The sequence below is a fragment of the Streptopelia decaocto genome (assembly GCF_964273445.1).
Source record: "Streptopelia decaocto genome assembly, chromosome: 12".
Taxonomy (NCBI): Eukaryota; Metazoa; Chordata; class Aves; order Columbiformes; family Columbidae; genus Streptopelia; species Streptopelia decaocto.
In genome coordinates this window covers 9,289,364-9,311,943 of record NC_138667.1, presented here as the reverse complement: position 1 = coordinate 9,311,943, position 22,580 = coordinate 9,289,364, and the positions used below count along the sequence as shown (strand labels likewise).

The following is a 22,580-nucleotide window of genomic DNA, read 5'->3' as shown; positions in this document are numbered from 1 at the left end:
TAGAAAATTAGGATAACTTTTCAGCATCCAGGAGCTTGCAAATAGGAATAGCAGCTTTCCATGTCACATCAGAATGAGTTTCCATATTTTTCCAGCACTGCAGAAAAGCCCTCAGGGATCCCTTGGGATTCCCAGGTGAGTACAGACACAGGGACAGCCTGAGCTGTGCGGCTCACATGCTGTTTGATAAAGGCTTACATAAATTCCTTAATATTATTTAACTCCCATGGGGTTTCTACTCTTTGATGTTGAAGCTAATGGACAACAGTGCTAAAGAGTCACCGTGATATATTTAGATGTGAGACTGAAGGTGTGACATTGCTTGTGTGCTGCAAACTAGTGACTGTTCTCACATCAGAGAATACGCACACATGCCCTGTTGATGGGGGAATGTTTTCCTCCCTCCTGTAACCATTTCACACTATAGGCAAATCAAAATCTGCTTTCAAAACAGATACTGCCTATTTTTAATAGAGCGTTTGTGGAAAGGCGCTCAGCACCCCCTAAGTGCTTCTGTTCTCCCATTGAGCAGTCAGCACCACGCAGGATGAGGCTGTGTTGGCATCAGCTACCAGAGGACCTTGCTCTTTAGAAATGGATCATCTGTTTCTATTAGCAACACAGCTTCTGCATTTAAGTGTGTGTTAGTGCATTTAAGCTCTTCATTATTGAATTATGGTTTTTCTGTGTGTTTTTGCAAGTTTGGGGGCTGCCTCCAGGAAAGTCCAGGGCCCTTCTGTATGTCCAGAATACGTCTTGCAGCCAGCAAGGACAGATGGACACTTTGAATAGCAAAGGAGTGAGATAACATGGGAAAGCTCTTGTGGGGCAGTTCTCTTTCGGAAATGACAGGATGCTGCCAGTATGTTCCTGTAGCTATTCCCGGTAGGTACACGGACACAGAAATGATTTATGCCACGGTGACTAAAGCGGTAAATGTAGAGTCGCTGTCCTTACCTTCCACTGTCAAAAGTGCCGGGCCCAAAGTTTGCAGGCGGGTTGGAATGGATCTGAAGCCAAACTGCTCATTCGCTCCGGTGAGCTGGGGGATGAAGCGCCGTGTCTGCTCTGCCTTCGCAGGTACCCGCACGTCGGCTGAGTCTGGAGCAAGGACATACTCACTGAGGAGAGGCTGGATGTAGGAGGGTGAAATGCTGCAGAGCAAGAGCAGCTTCAGCAGAAGCTCTGTGCTTTTGTCTGCAATGCAAGCAGAGCAGCAGAAAGGAGAGGTATGGCTTTCACTGGAGAGCAGCCACAGAGCAGTTGGGAAAGTTTTTTCCTATTTACCTGGAGGAATTTTGTTGCATGACTCAAGGAAATTTTTATATTTCCTTTGGAAAATGGGTTGCAATCACCCAGGGAAATGGTGTGTGAAAAGATTGGGGTAGGAATCCCCAGTGAAATGAACATAGACTATACAAGTATAATTAGTTCAAGAGGTGAACATTTTCTTCTGCTGTGATAAAGCTTGTATCTGTTACAGTATTGGTGTCTGATCATTAAAGAAAACAAACCTGTGTAGCTCAGAAGGTGCATGAGGTTAAAATACATTGAGGTCCATCTCAGGTTCTGACTTTTCCTTGAGTACAAGCATTAGTCCTATGAAGTGGAACAATCATTTTCTGCAGTACAAAGACTAAATTCTTCTGACTCAGAAAGTTGTGCTGGAATGACTAAAACTAATCAGGCAGTGTTGTTTGGTAGCTTATAGCAAGTCTCAAAAGCTGAGCCAAGCTTATAGCAATTCAGCTAAGCAGATTAACATGTATAAATCTTCAAAGCTGTCAATCCCTTACAGAGAATTTGTGTTAGGCACTTCTGATGAGTCCTCCCCAGCTGATATTGCTTCCTCATGACCAGAATCACTGGACATGCAAACTTTTCTTCTTGTGGTTTTGTATTTCAGTTTGTTTCCTCAAGAAAGGGGAAATGAAACACATTTGCATGTTGCCACAGTTGCAAAATTTGGCATGCAAAAAGCAGATCAGCTCTCTTAGTGTGTTATTGGGTCAGCTGAGGGGTAAAGAATGTCTGAGCCCTCAGCTTTTGAATGTTCAATGAGAGGAACATTTAAAGGGCATAGCCAGGAGGTCTCCTGTGATCTTGCTGAAACAGCTGCAGAAACCGTCTTCACTTGGTGCTTGTTATGACTCCTTGGCTGATATAGCTGCTGTCATAGCCAAAGTTGTCTACATAAGGGCTACTATTTCTGCACAGAATCAGCCAGCTTATTCTAACAACCTTCATTAGTACAATTAGTGACTGATACCCTGTGAGCTGAGCTAGCACGGAGGGTGAGGGAGGTGTGCTGGTGTTGTCCCCATCTCCAAGTGACAGCAAACAGCGCTAGGGCTGGGGTGGAAGGAATGTATGCAAATAACTTCTTAAATTCCTCCAGGCAAGTCTCCTTTGGAGATGTCTGACAAAACATGGGTGCTTATAAGGTGTTTGAACCACTGTTTAAAAATGGCACACTACTGCAATGCCTGAAGAGATCAGTAGAGATGCTGTTTAGGAAGCTGACAGCAGAGAACTGTGGGTTTCCTGGCGCTGGTGAGTGCCTCTGGTTTGCTCAGCAGGCAGCTTAGGGAATAGTTTCTGTTTGTTGAAAGATCTTGCTTTTATATGGTGTTACAATACAGTTAAGAAAAATAGGAAATGCTGCTGAGACTGTTAATTTGCACTTCTCATACACTCTTGCTTTGCTCTTGCTATTCACAACTGAATATTTGCCGATTTTCTCTTCCAGTGTTTATGTCTTAGTGCTGCCATGTACCTTATTTTAATCAACAGCCCCCACAATGGATGCTGTTGATGCTCTGCCCAGTACAGCAGATGGTAGCTAGGAAAATACACTCCTGTGGGGCCCTGCTCCAGAAAAATACATCACGGGGATGTACAAGTCCCCAGGGTCAGCGGTAGAGGGGCTGCCCTCTGTGCTGACCGTTTTCAGTGTTCAATGAGGTTGTAGGAAAATGGGTCAGGCTGGGAGTAGAGCTGGGATCATTCCTCCCATGTATCCATCTCTAACCACCCTCACCTTCTGCAGTGAGAATGCACCTAGTGCTGTTGAGACCCACCTGCCTGGAAAGGAGCTTTTCCTGAGCAGCCTCATGCTCTTCGTCTTAGGTGAATTATTATAAATGTGTTTATAATTATTTACCTAATTGCAAGTGCCTTCACAAATGAGCTTGCTAGCACTTAATGGGAATAAGGTAACATCTGAAGCTATAGTGATGGAAATACAATGCAACGTGATAGTGTGATAACAACACCAGCAAGACTGATCTGGGGGGGATTAGTGTCTCAAGAGCCCAACCGTAGGTGGGCAGGTAGGACAGAGAGGAGTTTGCAGTGCAAGGAACTGCTGGAAAGAGTGTAGGAGACGGAAGATTGTAGGAGCATTGTAGAAAAGAGAAGAATGCAAGGCACAAGGAGATAGGGACCCATTTTAGAGTCAGACTAAGGGTCACGGGCACAGTCAGAAAGAAACCATAAGTGGGTATTTGTTTCCACCGGATAGGTTTTCTATATTCCTTTTTTTTTTTTTTTTCTTTGTTTTTTTTTAACAGTGACAGGTGCTCTGAATATGACATCCTGGTGGTTTTCTTTGTCTTTTTCTTCTGTGATGACATGCGAATAACACAGTAGATATTTCTGAATAAAGACAGTTTCGGTCTAGAGTCCTTAGCAGGCATTTGTATGGAGAAGGTGTAGAGGTATTCAGCATCATTAGTGCAAAGCACAGCCCTTTGCAGATGTCCATCCACAACAGCTGAGGCAGGAGGCTTATTCTCTGTGGGGTGATTTCAGAGGGACCATGGAAGGTGCAGAGGTGATGTTAACCAGGCAATGAGGACACTTGGCCCCTGGCTGAGAGTTCTTTTGTTTATAGACTCAGCATCCACTTCCCAGGAAAATATTTCTGATGTTGACTTCAGACATCCTCTCTCCGAGAACGGCCCAGCCTCCTGGCTTGCCCAAGAGACAATAGAAGGAAAACAAGCACAATGGGTGCATGTGCTAAACACTTTAAGGAGCACTTCCACACCATTCTCCTGCATTTCCCCACATCCTCATGAGTCAATAAGCACCTCATGCATCATTCTAGATAGTGCGTAATAAACTGATACAGCTGTGGACCAGCCCAAACATTACCTCTCATTCACTGAATAACTGATAGAAAAATGAACTTATTTTGTTCCGTGTATGCTGTCTCAATATAATGTTCCTAGTATTTTTTTTTGCCTGTGTAATCTTTCTACAATAAGATTGCGCTTTAAGTATTTTAGATACAGTTATACAAGTTTGTGCAAAAGGCACTGTGACCAGTTTTGCACATGTACAGATACACAGTTGATTTGTTTGTACCTACAAACACAAAAATGCTATTGAATTTGTTCCCTGTGGCTCTGGAGGGTGTGTTTCTCTCAGTTGTCTCCATTACATTTTGAATAGCAATTTGATGACCATACGCAAATTGTCAGTGATTATGCTTTAGATTCCATTGTCACCCAACATAGTGTCCTCTGCCAGTGGTATTTGTGATGTTGCTCTGTGATGCACAGAACATTCAATAAGAAATGCTGTAAGTTCTGTATCACAAATTCAGCATTTATATTAGTTACTTGGGAAAATTTTATCTCCCAGAGACAGGGTTTTTAAATCATGACTAATTCTTTGCACTGAGTCTGTGAGTCTTTCATCTCCAGCTCGCTCTCAGATATTTAGTTCAAATAGACTTAAGTTATTCCCAAATCACTCACTCTTTCTCTTCCAATTCATGCAAGAGAAATTTTTATGATTTATGTAAATGGCAAGTTATCAAGTTTCAGAAAATGTATTTATTTTTTAATATTGTTTACAGACAACCAGTAAGAGGATCTGGAACAAGAGATGTGGATCACAAAGTCTTGCAAAGAGAAAAGGGATGTAAGTAGAGAAGACTTAAGTCCCATTATTTTAGACATTATTAAATACGAAATTTGCTGATTTGGGATTAATTTCTGCCTCCATGTCCAATGATGGAAATCCACCTAAACCAACTATTTCAATAAAGTTGGTCTGGCTATGAGATATTTTGTACTTGCACCAGCTCAGGAACTGTTCTGATAATTTCTGCCCCTCTGCTGACAGTTTATTAACAGCTTTGCAACTGAGCCTGTGAAAAGCTCATATAAGGATCAGATTTTGCTTAGTATTTTCCATCATGCTCATTATCTTTCCATGTTTTGGAAGTGTGTGTTCAAATATAATTTCGCGTAAGAATTCGGAATCGGGGATTGTTGGGAATTTTTAAACAAAATAGCTTTGCAGAAGAAAAATGTCATTTTCTCAACCTGGGAGTGCACCACTAGCAACATATGTACTAGGAAAGGTGATTTCTCAGGATGTGGGAGACTGGGATACATTTTTCATGCTGCTTTTTCCTCCTGCCAGTGAACACTCCAACTCTGCTTTTGCTAGTCTGGGGTTAGTTTCTCACTCAGCTGAACCTGTTGGAACAATTGTCTTATTGGAGTAGGGACATGATCCTGAATCTCCCAGTCTATATCCATGCTAATAAACCAGCAACCTGGCTCTGAGCACCCCACCTCAGCAGAGTCCTTTCTCCTCCCCTCTGGGTATCGATTTTCTTGCAAAGACAACCCAGGGCTGTGAGGCAAGAGCTGTGACAGCATTTTTCTGATCTCAGTGTGATGTGTCTGGTGCACTTCTACACTAGGTCCCGCAGCCTGCTGGCCTGGCCCTGCTGCTTGTGATGCACAAGCCTTCCCTTCAATTCTGTTTTGGAAAAAAGAAAAACAGTTTTAGGAATTCTTTCACTTCATCCCTCTGCCAAACCAGACTTTTCTGAGTGTTTTTGATGGCCAGAAGACTTACGCAGAATGGGACTGTTCCCTACTGACCTTTATAGCTTTAATCATAGTTTTCCTTGCTCTTTGTACGAAGAGCTCCAAACTGTAGCTTTGTTGGCAGCTCAGTATCTCTTTAAATCACTACTGGTTTCCCCTATGTCATTAATATTTTATTTATGTGGTATTACATTTCGCATCAGTCTCCATGCCAACAGTTCATGCCAGGAGCAACATCTGATAGAATAATTTAAATCCTCAGACATACAAGCATTTTCTTTTTTGGATAGTGTCATTAAGTCAGGTTCATTTTGTTTTGCAGTGCCAAAGAGCCAAGGCTGGATGTGTTCCTCCTCTGCCTCATGCCTGCAGCAGCGTCCAACCAGGACACCTCTACACCTCTTCATGCGGCAAGAGTTGAGGATTAACACTTGCTTAGGCCAGCATCAAGTGTCATCCATGACTGATGCCAAATCTGTAGGGAAAAGTGGAGCCTTTCACTAGACCAGATGGTAATTCTAGGAAAACACAAGGTTTTGGGTAGGAAGTCCCTTCCTTGGGACACTTACAAACTCTTGTTTGTGGAGTTGCACCATCCTGGCTACACCACTGCTACTGCTCTTACTGCACTTACCCTAGTAAGTGCTATCACAGAATCATAGAATCATTTAGGTTGGAAAGGACCTTTAAGATCAAGTCTAACAATTAACCAAACGCCGCAAAGTCCACTACTAAACTATGATCCCAAGCGCCACATCTACACATCTTTTAAATACCTCCAGGGATGGTTAATTCACCACTTCCCTGAGCAGCCTATTCCAATGCCTGATAACCTTTTTGGTGAAGCAATTGTTCCTAATATCCTATTTAAATCCTAATATCCTATTTAAACCTCTCCTGATGCAGCTTGAGGCCATTTCTTCTTGTCTTATTGCTTGTTACTTGGAAGAGGAGACCAACATCCTCCATGCTCCAAGCTCCTTTCAGGCAGTTCAGAGATCAGAAGGTCTCCCCTCAGCTCCTGTTCTCCAGGCTGAACTCCCCAGGTCCCTCGGCTGCTGCCATCACACTTGTGCTCCAGCCACTTCACCAGCTCCATTGCCCTTCTCTGGAACTGCTCCAGCACCTCAAGGTCGTTCATGTTGGGGGGGGCTCAAATCTGACCCCAGGATTCAAGGTTTGGCTTCACTGGTGCCCAGTCCAGGGGATTGTCACTACCCTGGTCCTGCTGGCCACACTAGTGTTAGTACAAGCCAGGATACTGGTGGCCTTCTTGGCTACCTGGGCACACTGCATTACAATCCATGTAATGATTTTATTGTTTCACTGTTTATATTGTTAATCTGAACTGTAGATTCCTACCTGTTTCTGCTACTGTCAAGCAAATCTGTCTCATGCTGGACTGGAGAAGACACCACTGGGAGAGAAGACAAATGTCAGGTTAGCTCTTTCTTAACTATACACACAATGGCTACAATTCTGATTTGTGCTGTGGATTTGCTGGGATCCACGTAAAGTGCCTTCTAGGAGATTTATCTGATGTCTGCTGCTGAGTGTCTATTTGTTCGTGAAAGTTGTCTTCCTTCCTTTTCATCCTGTAGTGGTAATAGTCAGTTCTCAGCACACAAACTCCTGCAGAGTACAGACAGTAAAATGATTTCTGCATGGAATATTCTAACCCAGTGCTCATTGCACTCCTCAGGTTTCCAAAGAAAGGAGTGATACTCGCTGCTGTCGAGCCCACGGCAGGGACAGGGTGAGCCGATGGGTGTCTGGCCCTTGGCTGAGCCACACTGGGACTTGCTGACTTGATGTTCCTCTGCCTATGTTTCCTACCAGCCTTACTCCTCCAGGGGTTTTTTGAATGTGTGTGTTACACATCAGCATGTTTGAAGTCACATTTCATCCTTTAATGGATGTCTAATAAAGAACAAGGAACTGTACTCAGCCTGTGTGTCCTGCAAGAGGGGACTTGTCCTCTTTGGGATGCTTTCACCAGCACCAGAGAATTGCAAAGAACAGAAAGAAATAAGTGAAAAAATGAATAGAAATAAAAAAGAAAAGTAAACTATCCAGTTTTAAATAAGAGAAAAATAAGGAGGAGGATACAGTCAAAAAAGGATGGAGCGTCAAGAGAAAGAGCAGTGAAAAAGTGTGAGTGTGTTTCTCCATGTTTAACAAAAAATTGATACAAGGGACCCCTAAAAGATTGTTATTTGAAATGTAAAGTCTGGATAAAATAATGCGTTATCTATGAGGATAATCTCATGCCACATAGGAAAGATGTAGCACTGAAAATACTTTAGACTTCTGGGGTCTGAAAAATTCAAGTTTTCTCCCACCTTATTCTTAAAATCCTAAGTCTGTATGCCTGAGGGAATGGATAATCACAGGCGTAGCCAAAGGCAGAGATCCAGGAATCACAAGTGCCTTCATAAACCTTTGCACCAGAGAGGATTAACAAAAAGAGATTTTACTGGAGGGACCATAGAGTTAGCACATATCCTCCCAAGAAGCAATTTGTCAGTCTACAACACCTCTATGCAAGAGAAGAGGAAGGAAAAGAGAGACCCAGGCAACAACCCTGGTTTGTACACATGGCTGGATTGATTTTCCATGCCTACTAATGCCAGCTAAGAATGCATCCCTAGAGACCACACAGCGAGAACTACAGGTAAAAATGTCACGCTTGAGATTACAGACACCTTTGCAGACTCATGGTATCAGTGCTTCTTATTTGTTTCTGTTTCTTTTTTAGAAATCCACAGTGGGAAAGAAATTGATGTGCCTTCCTGATGCTTGCAATGTAGTTGAGGGATTAACCATCTGTTTTAGCAAGCCAAATCTATCCCCTATCTTGTTATTTTTTGTTTTGTTTTGTTCTTTATGAAATATAATGAGTGGCCTTGGTTATTTTTCCCACCTAACGATTCCTTTAGAATTGCAAGCAGCCCTAAAACTTTCTGATATGGCAGGATTAGGAAAGACCTGCAGAAATGTCATGCAGTCTCTGCAGAGAAATCTGACAATTTAAGAGGTTCCATTCTGGTCCTGACAGTGACGATATTTGATACCCTTTTAAAATGTGCTACGTTTTTCTTGCTCTGGTAGGTATTGGAGAAATAAATGAAATCTGCGATCCTTTGTGCAGATGGGAGGGCATTAGATGATTCATTGGCTTTGAGGGTGCTAACAGCCATCCTTTACACGTCTTGCGTTGGTTTAATGGGTAGTTTGCAGCTGTGGGATCATTGCTGTATTTTGTAGTTTTGTTCTATTATTAGCTATTAAAGGAATATGAGACCACAGATAGTGTTGTGTTAAACTACTAGTTCCTGTATTCATTTGCACTACCTGGGGATTAAAACAGATGCTGTCACTCTGCAGAGTTATCTTCAAAGCAGGGGTGATATAATGAATATGTGATTGAAGCACGTTCACTTTGTCCCGTTGTGCAGTAATTACAGATGGGAAACATTTTCTAAACAGTAGCGTCGGCTGGGGGGAAACAAGCAGAAGCTTTGCCCCACGTGACAGGAGCCAGCGTAGCAAAGCAGAGCCAGTCCCAAAGACTTTGTTGGTTCAGAGATCAGAAATGCTCCAAAATCACTACAGGCTATTCCAAGGAGAAAGAACCTGCAGGAGGGTCCAGCAGCAAGCTCTGGGGCAGGTAAATACCCTGTGGTTTGCAAGACAGCTGCTTATCCACAGCAATCAGACAAAGTTTATAATAATGACTCTTTCACTGACATTTTGTGATAATTTCAGCTCATTCTGCCATGGTTTCTAGGCATGTTCTTGCCTCTCCAGAGGCTGATTAGGACCTTTTCACCCAAGGGGACTTCTTCATCCAAGGGAAAACATATACGCCTTGAAAATAACGTGATCTTTTGGAAGAAAATTGGAAGAAAACATTGGATTTAGGATGATGCATATTTCTTTCATGTGTAGGTAAAAGGGACACAATAAATAATGCAACAAATGTACAGTAAATCATTTAGGTGCTATGAGGCTTGGTTGAAATACATAAGAACCCCTTCTAATTTTGCAGTATCTCTCCTTTTTTGTGTTGTAGGAGGTTTGCAGCCTCTCAGACCTATGTCAGTGGCATCTAATCACCTTTCCTAACCAGGGTAAGGCAGCACGACCCTTCTCAATGCTCCACCTGACATCCTTTGAACTCAGCTGAATTGAGGTAATTTACTGAAGTATCTCAGGTGCATTCATTAGTGACAATGTTTTCAGTGTCAAGTGATGTCTGCCAGCCATCTTGGGTCCTGAGCTGCTAGTGCAGGGTCTCAGAAGCTGCTTTCAAATGCAGGAAGATATTTATCTTCATTTATCATCAGCTGCACTTTTTCCTCCTGCCATTGCTGGGCACAGCTCCAGCCGCAGCAAGTGTTACGCCAAAAGAAGACACGTCCAGAAAAGGTGTGAGTGAGTCATTTGAATATTAATTGGCATTAATGTTAAGCACAGTTCTGTTATCTGGCTGCAGCCCAGTGCAGGTTGACACATGCTGGTGGTGTGTAAGGGTGTATGGTGAGTCATCTCCCGAGCCAGGTGGCCTTTATGGTGTTGCTGTTCAAAGGTTAATGATAAGAGCGTGTTGTGGTTAACGATAAATGTTATCTTCCTCCTTCAAAAGATGTAGGAACTACTAAGGTAAACCTGAAGGTTAATGAAAGGCAAAACATGTTCTGGAGCTGGATCCCTGCAGCCCTTGTGTTCCCACAGAGCCCTCGTAATAATTATGAATAAAGTGCTGTTCTTCCAAATCACTTTCTAAAATAAACCATCCAGATGGCTGTAAGTGAAGACCTAGTCATCAAGCTGAGTAATGCTTATTTTGAGTACATTAACCAAGAAATGTGTACAATTGTGCTGAATTATGCACAATGCAACGCAAACAGCTGCACATGCAGAAGTAGGAATATCGCATGCCTCAGACAGGGGTGGTTCACACTGTCATTCTGGTCCTGGTCTACAGAACAGTCTTGAGAGGTATTAGTATTTAAGGGTGTCTAACGTAAGGTACAGAGAGGAAGAATATCCTTTTTTCTCCTACAGCTTTATGGGTACTGGAATCACTCAGAAATATAATACATAACAGGACATACTCAGTGCTAAGTGAAGATAAATGTTCCCTCTTTATGAGAGGAGGTGGAAAGGACAGAGTGATTTTCTTATAGTCTGGGAGAACAAGGTTATTTGGCTTTTTCAGGCAATACATGGTGTTCTATCCCCTTCTTTCCCCTAGCATGTCTAATTCAAACTTGGAAAAAATGAAATCTGAAAAGTGACACTATGAGAGGAAGGTGAAACCCGGGTGCTCTGCTCGGCCTGCCTGTGTCCATAATGCAATAGAGTAAAATATACAGTCACAGAGATGTTTTCCAGCTTGCTCTGCCCAAAGTAACGTGCTTGTTTAGTTCTCATGCTGAAGTGCCTGGTAAGCACAGAGCTGTGCTTGATTGCTTTTAACCGGCACACTCAGTGGGGTGGCTTTCAGCAGTATTTACTGCCTGAGTGGTGAGGAATCGTCACAAGGCAGCTGAGCAATGCTGGAAGGGTCTTGTTGGCTGCTACTTTATGTCTCCAGACTTCCATCCTCAAACCTCAAGCAAAAATCTTTCAGTAAGGAACGCTCCCCCATAGGTGCCAGGACAGCTGGGGGGATGCACATCCATGCTGCCCTGCGTCTGCCACACTGAGCCCACCTGCACATCGCAGGAGCTTTAACTGAGGAAAAACACCTCCTGGAACTCAGTTTGTCTGCTACATGCCAATTTACATTACTAAACTTTGTGTTAAAATACAGTCTGAGTAAAAGTAATTGCTTTATTTATTTATTTATTTATTTATTTATTTATTTATTTATTTTTCTGAATGCAATTTTTATTAACTGTGAAATCAAGCCCTTTTTCTAGCTGGAAGTATTTGAACAACCTTCAGGTATAGGAAGATTATAGTGGTATAGCAGAAAAATAAAACCATTAGAAGCTCTTGAGGCATAACTTGAAACTCTCATTAATCTCTGTGGGCTGCATCTCAAATCTGATTTTTTTATAGAATGTGGGTGGTATTTTCAAAGCGAGTTGCTGGAATTGGTTGGCTTAGATGATAACAATGTGTTTCTGAACTGCAGTTCTCTGCCTGAACAAGATGCAGGCTGTGGTTTATGCTGTGTATGTCACCGATACATGGTCGTGCCCATGTCGTGGGGGTGGTTGCAGGTCCTTGCAATCCTGGCACTGCAGAGCAGAAGGGCTGTGGAGAGGGTGTGAAGCAACGGGACTAACACACAGAGCTGTTGATAGATCAGTTTATATTTTTCTGATATTCACTAATTCACTTACGGCATGCTTTCTACGTGTCTTTGCTTTATTGTTTTTTCAAGAAGCAGTTGAACTTCTGTATCTGGGACGAGTCAGACTGTGAAATCCCAATTAATGCTGAAAAGCGTGGTGGATGTGTCATCCTAGTAATTCTGTGTCACTCCCGTCTCTCACTCAGCCCTCAGAGGAGTTGCTGACAGTGCATCTTGGTGTCACTGGAGACCTAAATGTCAGGAAGGAGGTTACATTGGCTTTGGCACAGGAGAGGTGCGCTTGGCTCTTGAGCTTTTGCCTGTCTCTCAGTTGCGTTTGGGAGCAACAAGTTTGTTGGTTTAAGCTGTCACAACACAAAGATTTCTGACTCACCACTGCAAGAAGAATAGCAAGAAGTAATCTCCTGTACTTATGGAAGTTTAGGTTATGACCAAAGTGCTGTCTTTAATCAAGGACAGACTTTATGCCTAGAAAGAGTAAAGGCTAAAGGCTGAGTCCCAGCTCCAAGAAAGATTCATGCTGAAGGGATTCCCTATCAGAATTTGAAAAGAACTGTCACTTTGCTATCACAAGTGCCTTCGTACCTCAGATATAGGCATTTTCCACATTTTCTTAGAAATACTACTAAAATTTGAAGCATGGATGAAGAAAACCCTGATTATTAATGCTAGGTGATAGCAGAAATGTTATTTTGTTTTCAAGTTTAAAGCAGTTTGGTTTTGGCTTACAGATTTTGGTACAGATTGGAGGAGAACCTAATCTTCATATTTTTAACATAAATATAAATAGCTGAATCTCCAGTTTGGGGTAAAAGCAGATGGTGATTTGGCCACAGTTGATCTTAAACACAAAATTCAGCTGAAGGAAAAATAAATTGCTTATCAAGATTTCTGTCTTTATTTTGTGCAGGTATGAATGAGTGTGAGATATGGAAAGATGAGGTCCCCTCAGAGCTAGGTAAATATTTACCAATAAAAGAGTAAGGCAGTACGAAGAAAGCCTATCTGAGTGCATCAGTCAGCTGAAGAAGTATTGTCTTTCCTTCTAACAAGAAAGCAGCATTTCAACATTTCTTTGTTGTAATAATACAGCTTAATAAGAGCCAGATTCTTGTGGCTTTATGCGTTGTTAAAGCATGTAGGCAGGTTGCTGTAATGAGCTCAAGAAAAACGCGGCAGAAAGAGGATTTTATTTTTCCTCCTGTAGCTTTGGCTTCAGAGCATCCCAGAGGCAGAGCTGTGGATTACTTGTTCATGAGCACAGCCTGCTGGCTCCCACTGCAACCAGCAACGACGGCTCCTCCATTCCCAGTTTGGGAAGCCTATGGTTTGTGTTTTCCCCCGAGGAACGGACATGTCCACTAAAATATCTGTGAGACACCCACAGCCTTTATCCCAAAGCATGGAGAATATACAGGAAAACACCTTGCAGATTTCTGCAGGGACAAGAGATTTGAGCTTTTACAGTTAAAAAGCCAGAAAAAAACCTCCTTAATTAAGGGAAAATAACTAGTTGCTCCCCTCTCAGACTGCCTGGGTGTAATAGGGTTTGTGAGGTTATTGCAGGCTGTAGCATCACTTGAAATTACCAGGCACAATTATCCCTATTACCTGATGATGCTACCTCTGAGCTATACCCAGCATTTAGGTTCAGGGTTGGCTTTTAGCAGACTATATAGGTATGTCTATGCCACCTTTAAACCCCTGAGTTATCTCAGCTAGTGTGTCTGCACAGCTTGTGTAAAAAGATGTTTAGAGACAGCTGTTCATTCCATGTGACTGTAACTTCAGTCAAGGAAGGGTTATTTTTTAAATTTTGCCTGCTGACACCCATCTGTGACACTTTTTCCTCTAATTTCATTGTAGTTTTAGTTACTCCTTTTCCTCCTCATCATTTTCTCCTTTGGGAGGCTGCAGAACATGAACCACACAAATATTTTCTTAGGGGTTAAAAAAAAAAAAACCCAAATCACCAAAACCCAGAATGCACAGACTGTGTTTTCTGCAAAAGGGTGATGAGGCACAGCCAGGTGATGGACACCGCAGTCTCCATGCTACAGCTCAGCTGCTGTGGGTGCACATCTCCTGCCCTCACTCCCCTGGCTTTGTGCCTGCAGACTTCTGCTGCCACCCTGAAAGCAAAACCTGCTGAAAGTTTGTGGTTCAGGTCCACAACATCATCTCTTCCATCCTCCCCTTTAGGAGAGTGGTAGCTGGTTTGCTACCACTACCACATTCCTCTCTGCAGCTCATGTGCCTGGGATGAGCTACCTCTGCTGTCACCTGCACAGGATTTCCCATGACAATACCTATCAGAGCAGAAAAGGTGGCTGTGACTATCATGAAAAATGTGTTCTGGTGTAATGGCTAGATAGTAGCAGGGACCAAGTTAGGTGTTATTAGGTACACAGCACATGGTGAAGAGCGTTTAATAAGTACAAAAGTCTCCCTCAGGTTGTGTCTTTTTACTCAGAAATGGGTATTGTTTCTGATGAGGTATCTGTTGCTTGTTCACTGTCATGTTTAAATCTCAATAACACTGCTTTGTTATCAAGAAATCAGATACTACCAGAAAGCCATGAGCTGGAGAACTGCCCTTAGATGTGCTTAGTGACTGCCCCTTGAATGAAATTGTTGACAACTCTTCAGGTAAAGCTTTGCCTAAGTGTTACTTCAACAGGCTGCATGTGCCCAACAACTTTCTTTGTAGGATGAATGCACTTCTGTTATTTGTGTTTGGGAATCATCATGCAAATTTGGCCCGAAGCATGTTTTCATACAGAAAACACTTCTGCATAAAATCAGCTTTTTAATTTGGTAGAAGCTCTCATTTTCAGATAAAAACCTTGGAGTGAGTTATCACAATCCCAGTTCCACAGTATTTGCGATCAGAAGTGATGCTGGGTACCAGTATAAGAAGACTGGGAGACCTGCTCAGGGAGGAGGGCATGGCTGTAGTGCATGATGCTGTCAGCCCCTGGGTACAGGCAGAGGTTTCCTTTGGGATTTGTTTGCTTGTTTTCAAAAGAAACTTGCTATGGAGTCCATGTGCCACTCATTTGGATGTACAGGAGAATGACCTTCCTCCTAAGCTTCATCTCCGCCATCGGTCTCCTGCTTCCTCGACACCCATGTACCCTGTGCCATCAAAAGCTGTGCCCATCGCAGGGGCAGCTGCTGGAGCAGATCCCAGAGTCAGGGCCAGTGACTGCGGTGCAGAAATTCATCTCAGCACCAGATCCCCCTGCACTCCTGCTGCGTAAGCCCTAATTAAGCCCTTGCAGCAGAATAATTAATCATTAGTAGGGGAATTAAATATTAGTCTGTATTATAGTAAACATTAGTTATCTATTAACAAGCTTGTTCGCTATTCATTAACCTTTTAAGCCCTTCCAAGCCCCCTTTATCACACTGCAGGTTTGTGTTAAATATCTGTCTCAAATGACCTTAAGCAAGTGCCCTTTTCCTTACTATTAAAGGTATTATAGATTACAGAACCAGTTTAGTTATTTTGCCCCTTAGGTTATTATCTCCCTTTCTATTTGGGCTTATTTAAATTAAACTATAGTGAAGACTTATCTCATTATTGATATGGAGCCATTAAAACCTCCCAGAGATTAAGGGAATCACTTCTCAAAATGATAGATGATAACTGAGGCAGTGATTCTTTCTCCTACTGTTGCTCATGTGCTGCTTGCACTGGGCATTGGGAGATTTTATCCCTCACACCAGGGTATGTGGCCTACCAAGATGCAGGACAGGGACCAAGAGAAGTTGAAGCTAATGGGTATGTGTAGCCCCAAATAAGATTCAGAAAATCAGAGGTCCTTTTTTGGCCCCTGAGTTCCAGCTCATTAGGGCCAATCCCTGAATTTCTCTGCACCTCCGTTCTCTCACTGGAAGCTGCAGGGTTTACAAGCTGGTCACTGCCGGGTAAAACCATGGCCGTGAACCAAGTGTGTGAAGACTGGAGCAGTGAGACCTACTGATTGTAGCATCTCTAACTCTGTAGTGGTGAGAAACTCGTGTCCAAAGCAAGGGTAGACCTACTTTTGGGGGTCAGGCCGGGTCAAAAGGGAAGTGTATATAATGTCTGGATAGAGGAAATGTCTACCCTCCCCGCCTGAAAACCATCTTGCAGGACAGTCCTGGTAGCCTTGGCTATGAAGTCACGGCTGTCATTTCCCTGGCTGTTGTTTGGTCAGAGAGGCAAATACAAACCAACTGAGGAACGAAAAGACATGTTTGCCAGGTTCCTGCTTGGGATGTGAGAGGTAGCAGAGGTGCTGTGCCACACGATGTGGGACTGATGCTGCCTCCTCCCGCCCCACACACAGCCTGGGGCTGCAGCACAGACCTGGGTCTGGGACAGCAAAGATCTACTGGAGATGTGTTTGAAACTCTGTCCACACTGCTCAGGTCTCCTATGTTACTGGTGATGGACTGTGTCCTGGCTTGTCCTTGTTGAGTGATCCTTAATCTCTTACATCTTTTAATTAGGGTAATTTCTTTTGACTTGCTGGAAATGCTTTTCTTATGTAGATTAATTAAAAAATAAAGCCTAGCTCTGACAATTTAATCTGCTTTGAACTCTACTCTGGATGCAGGCAGTCTTCTAAGCCATTTTTCATGACACTGTTCTTGCTTCTTATTTACTTTTATACCTGGCTTTGTGGGACCTGGGGACAGCAGTTGTTAGTTGTTCCCTGTAAAGTTGCAGGCAGAATTAGTCCAGCTGTGAGAACAAAGCTGCGTATGAAACATCACCTCTGCCCTGTGGGCTGCAAATCCCACCCCATGCTGCTGAAAGCAGTGGCATGATGCCAGATGCCCTCGGGCAGCTCCTTTATTTGAGGATTTGCACCTCAGTTCAGCTGTTTCATGTCACATTAATGCTTTCTGCTGTTTGCTGCCTTTCTGTTAGAAGGAGCTGAGTGGTTTGGTCTTTGCAAGGGGTGAAACAATTATCTGAAGACTTGGCCAGTCAATAAATCAATATTGGCTGGTTGATGGCTTTGTTCTGATCTTCCTCAGGGTGTCTATTTAAATTCTAGTTTGATTCGTCTGCAGGATTTACAGGATTAGAACAATCTCTTGGAGCATATTCACCCTTGTGGGGATGACTTCAGCTTAGCTTCATCTTTGTCTGACGTGTCTCTAACATATTTCCCATAAAAATATATAATTCTGTATCTACAAAGAGTTTGGGCGAAGTTCCATTCCTTTGCAGCATGAATTTGTCCAAGGAATATTAAATCTTATATTTCAAAGCCAAAAGAGCTGCTGCAGACTGGATCAAATCTAAATAACCCAACAGGTGGGTTGGTGTGACACTGGCCTGCGATGAGGTGCCACCAGTGACGGGAGGTGGGACAGGGACCTGCATGTCTCAGGTCTAATCCAATCTGGGACCCACTGACTTTGTTTTTTCTTCTTCAAACTCTCTAAGTTATCTCAGGATTTCTTTAGTAAGGTTTCTTAATTTTAATTTATTCTAAACAGAGTTTGGAAAATAAGCCATGAATATAACATAGTTTCTGGTGATAGCACATTAATACATAGTGCACAGCTTTCTTGTGTGTGTTCTTGGGGCTAGATGAGAAAAGCACTCTGATAAGTGGGATTTTGCTTGTCATTAATATTTATACAAGAAGTCTCTGTGCCTTGATAGATCCTGGAATGTAAATGCAAAGGGGGAGAAAGCAGGTTGTTTTAACAGTATTTTTTTAATACATCTTTTAGTCTATTTTTGAAGTCCTAGAAAAATTATGCTCTTTGTAGGAGTAATTTGTGCAGACTATACTCAGACACAGAACCTTAGTTTTGTTCTTTAAAATATATTTTAGTTTAAGTTTTGCTTTTTTACTCTTTCAGGCTTCAGAATTCCGATGACAAAATTGCTTCATATAATGATTTCATTGTTCACACACCACAGAGAAGAAAAAAAAATCCATGTATTGGTTAATCAAAAGATCAGGCAAATATTTCACTCCATGTACAACAAAATATTATGAGGTAATTTTATTTTTTCCCCATTTTTTGGTAAAAATATTACAGTATACAAGATAATATTATTAAAGGTAAAAATACAGTATTTTTCTCTAAACAGATCTACATACAGTACACTTTTTTTAAATTTTTATTTTTTTTTTTTTAATAAATATAACTATTATTCTATTAGGCTATCTGTGTTCTCATCTGGCACTTAAGAACTGATCACAGGTCACCTTCTGGTTCTGCTTGTTTTTCTCATCTGATACCTAAATGTAATGTTCGTCTTATAGGTGTCTCTTGTAAACAAACAGTGCAGTTCAGTGGTTCCCAAGTAATAAGGTGTGCTTTAAGAGTTGAAATCACGTAGCTAAATGTAAAAACCCAAGCAGTCCAAGTTTGCAGTTGTATTGAGCAGACTCATCATTTTCCAGCTGTGAAAGTGCAATCCAAGTACTTGTATTACTGCAGCCTTTAAAACAGTTTTAATCCCTTCTACATCCTCGGAAAGAGCCAAACACATAATAATTTCTACAAGGGTTTTTCCTTTTTTTTGTCAGAATGTTCTCAGTGGAACTGAAGCCTTTCATATTGATTTAAATCATGAGGAACTTAGCCCAGTAGTTTCAAAAATTTATCTCTACCCTATGGCTTGCTGTCTGACACCTCTGGAATTCAGAAGCTGAGCTCAGTTGCATCTCTGTCACTGGATTAATGTTGTTCCTTGAACTGAACACATTAGCACAGTATAAATTGTTTCTGGGTAATCCTGGGAAGTGAGTTCCACATCATTATGAATATTTCAGTACACTGTTGTTGAAGCTGGGATCATCTAAGGATAAAAGAGGCCAGGTGTGTACAAAGAGACCGTATCCATTAGTGGACTAGCTAATATAGCTAGAAAAAGTGGAGAGTTTTTTAGCTGTGAATCCCTTCATCCAGTTCTAGCAAAGCGGTGAAAGGATGCTCTACCCAACAAGCTTGGTCCATTTTTTCCAGCATTCTCATCCAGTCTAGAAGGTAGATGACCTTTACATGCCACACTTTGCCTTGGTCACCTCAGTAGATGATTTCTCATTTACTTATTAACCACAGTGCTGTTCAAAGTTGTCTTAGTGGATGCCCGTGTAAACATAAAACATACATACCCAAGGATAGGAATCTCTTGAATTTTTTAAGGAATATGCTTGGCACATTTTTTTCTTCAGACTTCAGCCAATTCTGATCAGTTCAGTCTCCATTGGTATAAATGAGTACAGTTGCATTGTCGTCAATAGAGTCAGACGGATGAAGATGTGTCTTTCTTTTGCCTTTAACTAGAAGGTGCCTTCCCTATGGTACATCTATTTCTGATGTCAAAGGGCATATATCTTTACCAGTAAATCACTTTTGCATCATAAATATTTAACTGGTAACTCACCAAGCACAGGAGTAATGCAAAGTGCTCCTATCAATACTTGCTAGTTAGTAGAAGCTAAGTGTGCAGTACCCATCCTTTGGCTGGTTTTTGCCCTCATAAGATGCTGGTTGAGACTGAATAATGTTTAGAAAACACGATGCCTTTCTCTGTGTTCACCATCAAATGTCCTTATTTAAGTTCTTCCCAAATTTGTCGCTCAGCTGCTGTATTAGTCTTGCCAGCTCACCAGTAGCTTGAGACTTTTCCTCTAAGAGTTCATAGCGAAGGCTGGAAATATCTTGCTTAATCTCTTTAAGTTCTCCTAAAAGGAGGAAAATTTTTTTGTTAGCAATATTGAACCAAATAATTAAACTCTTTAGTTTTAAGACCTGAGAAAGAATTAATTCCAGTGTCCTTGGTCATAACTGTTTGTGGAGCTCCATATAGTGTCCCTGCATTTGTGCACTTAGTATTTGACTGACTTATAAGAAATAACCTATACTTGCAGTAGTGGTACTGACAGCAACAGCAAGTATGTATGGAAAGTTAATATTTTTTTATCAAGCCTGTTCTCTCTCCATATATTGATCTCCACCTACACAGGACATTTGCAGGAGAGTAGTAGTTAAGAGGTGCTAGAAGGAGGTTCTTTTCCATCTGCATATAATATACCAAATATACAAATATACAAATCTTGGTCCAATTAAAAAAAAGTTCTTGGGACAGGCAGGACAATAATAAATTACTTTGCTTAAAACCCAAGGCAAGGTTATGTGCTTGTAATATAATGGATGCTGTAAAGCAAGGAGAGGTAGAACTATAGGGCAGAGCAGGATTATGTGAAGACAGATCCTATGGTATATGTGCCCTGCTAAGGAAAATTAAGGACCCAGGATTTCAAGCACATAAGGGTGGCTTGGAGTCACCACTGCTCACCATAGTGCGAGCATGAGCATTCTCTGTGTCTACAGAGGATGTTATCTAAACTCAACCCTCTCACTGACCATATCAATAACAATAATATTATATGCTCTAATCTGTGTCAATTATAAAAATCCACTTGCCTTCATTGACCTCATCATTTTCTCGGTCAACCTGAGCCTTCAGTACATACCGCTTAATCAGACGTTTCATTATTTTCTAAAAAGAGAACAGAAACACTTAACATGAGCTTATCCTCATTGCCTTAATACTTATTATGAGCAATTCAAATACCCAGTTTCACTATGGATGAAACTTGGCTTCAGAGGATGCAAAGATATTTTTTTATTGAACTCCGTACTACAATAGTTGATTGACAGCCATTCCATAACGAGCCCCCATACAAGGCCCTTTGGGGTATGTTGTGGGATGCACATGAATACAGAGTATGTCCCACAGACAGAAAGAAGACACAGATGATCCAATAGCAAGCTAAGAAATGGGATCCAGAGGCTTCCTTTAGCATGTTGATGTTTAATGTATCAATTAAAAAATACCTTGCAGGAAGAAATAAGTGGTTAATTAATGATGTTAGCAAATTCACTCATGATGGTGAACTAAACATCTGACCTGAGGTTAACAGAAAGACTCTGCCTTGCAATTGTGGTTTTAGAAGAAAAAAAATCAATTTAGTGAAGCACAGAGAAAAGAGAGTTTGAACAGATGTGGAGAATTTGGCTTAAGTGAGAGAAGTTGCTTAGGGAAATGGCAGATTTTGAGGAACAGGGCAAAAAAAGAGCCATGTAGAATTATAAAATGGGAGAAGATTGTTAGTAAGGAACAGCATGTATGGAAACAGCAGAAGATGGTTATGGATATGAGCTTGCAATGTGATATTGTTCCAAAAATACATAAGTTACATTTATCTAGTAGGAAAGTAAGATTGTCAGTCTTGGGCTACACACTGGGTTACAACTGAAGGCCTGTGTCATTGCCAGTTCTTCCCTGCAGAAAAGGCACTTGTCAATGGGGAAAAATAAATCTCAGCCATGATAAACATAAAAAAGGGTTGCTCTATCAGAAACAACGAATTAGGTGCATCCTTTGCAAACAGAGGAGAGCTCAATGAGCATCTAAGAACGGACACACAAAATGTCTTTCATTGACCAGATGGCCAGTGTTGAGGGAAAAGCCTCTGCCAGCATGGGATCACTTACATTATTGCTCTGTAGCAATCACATGTCTCTGAACACCACTGAAAAATACTGCAAAGAGTGTGAAATATGAATTAAGAAATCAGTACACCTGCTCTTTTTTTTCTCAGTATCCAAATACAGATTATAGCAGTGCAAAAGGCATGTGAACATCAAAGAAGGATCCAGTAATTTGTATAGGTCATGCAGTCATGGAGTATGGGATGTTTAAGACTGTCCTTGTAACAAAGAGTCATCTGTCTAACCGTGTGGGTCACTAAGGCAACAGAGATGAGGTACAATGCACGTACGGTGTGTTGAAGATGGCCAAGGTAGTAGAATCCAGAGGGAGGTAGGGTTGTCACCTGAGAAAACATAAATGAAGTAATGTTTGGGGGAAGTAGGGAAATCCTGGATCCCCAAAAAATTCTTTTTTCCAGAATGGATGACAGAGGGAATTTAGACTTAAACAAAGAATCAGCACAGTATGAATGCTCTTATTACCTGGAAAATACAATAACATCTATCTTCTCTAGTTCCCATACAGCTTGTATTTTTGATGGACACTACTCAAATGCCATCCTACATTATGCAGTATGTGTGACAGAAGTTGCAAGCTTAAGGCTGCCTTGTCTATCAAATGCATATTGTAGTCAGATTTGTCTACAGAAACAAAATATTTAAAAAGTGACCACCTTTAATGAGTCTGCCTAGCCATTTAGTAGGTATTTCTGCCAATAGCTTTAGGGAAGTGATTATTTTTTGCCTCCATATTGCTCTGTGGCTTCTAAGCCTTGCTTCTCCCCTTCTCCCCAGTACTGCTTCTTTTAGCTACAATGAATGAAAAAGCCTCTTGGCAAAATAATCCTTGTTGCTGCAGGGAAGTGCTG

General features: G+C 41.7%; 1 protein-coding gene across 2 annotated transcripts in view; it reads right to left on the bottom strand.

Annotated features, from left to right (window-relative positions):
* Positions 1-19,755: 19,755 nt before the first annotated feature.
* The window catches only part of TRPC7 (transient receptor potential cation channel subfamily C member 7), a gene marked incomplete at both ends in the record, with an annotated part of 66,295 nt that continues 63,470 nt past the window's right edge, over positions 19,756-22,580 (bottom strand). Inside the window, 3 exons of one of the 2 annotated variants that reach the window (XM_082063668.1) lie at positions 19,756-19,898; positions 20,641-20,716; positions 22,002-22,055. In XM_082063668.1, the coding sequence (XP_081919794.1) occupies positions 19,756-19,898; positions 20,641-20,716; positions 22,002-22,055 (273 nt within the window). The remainder of the gene's footprint in view (positions 19,899-20,640; positions 20,717-22,001; positions 22,056-22,580) is intronic. The other variant, XM_082063669.1, reaches the window with a different exon arrangement.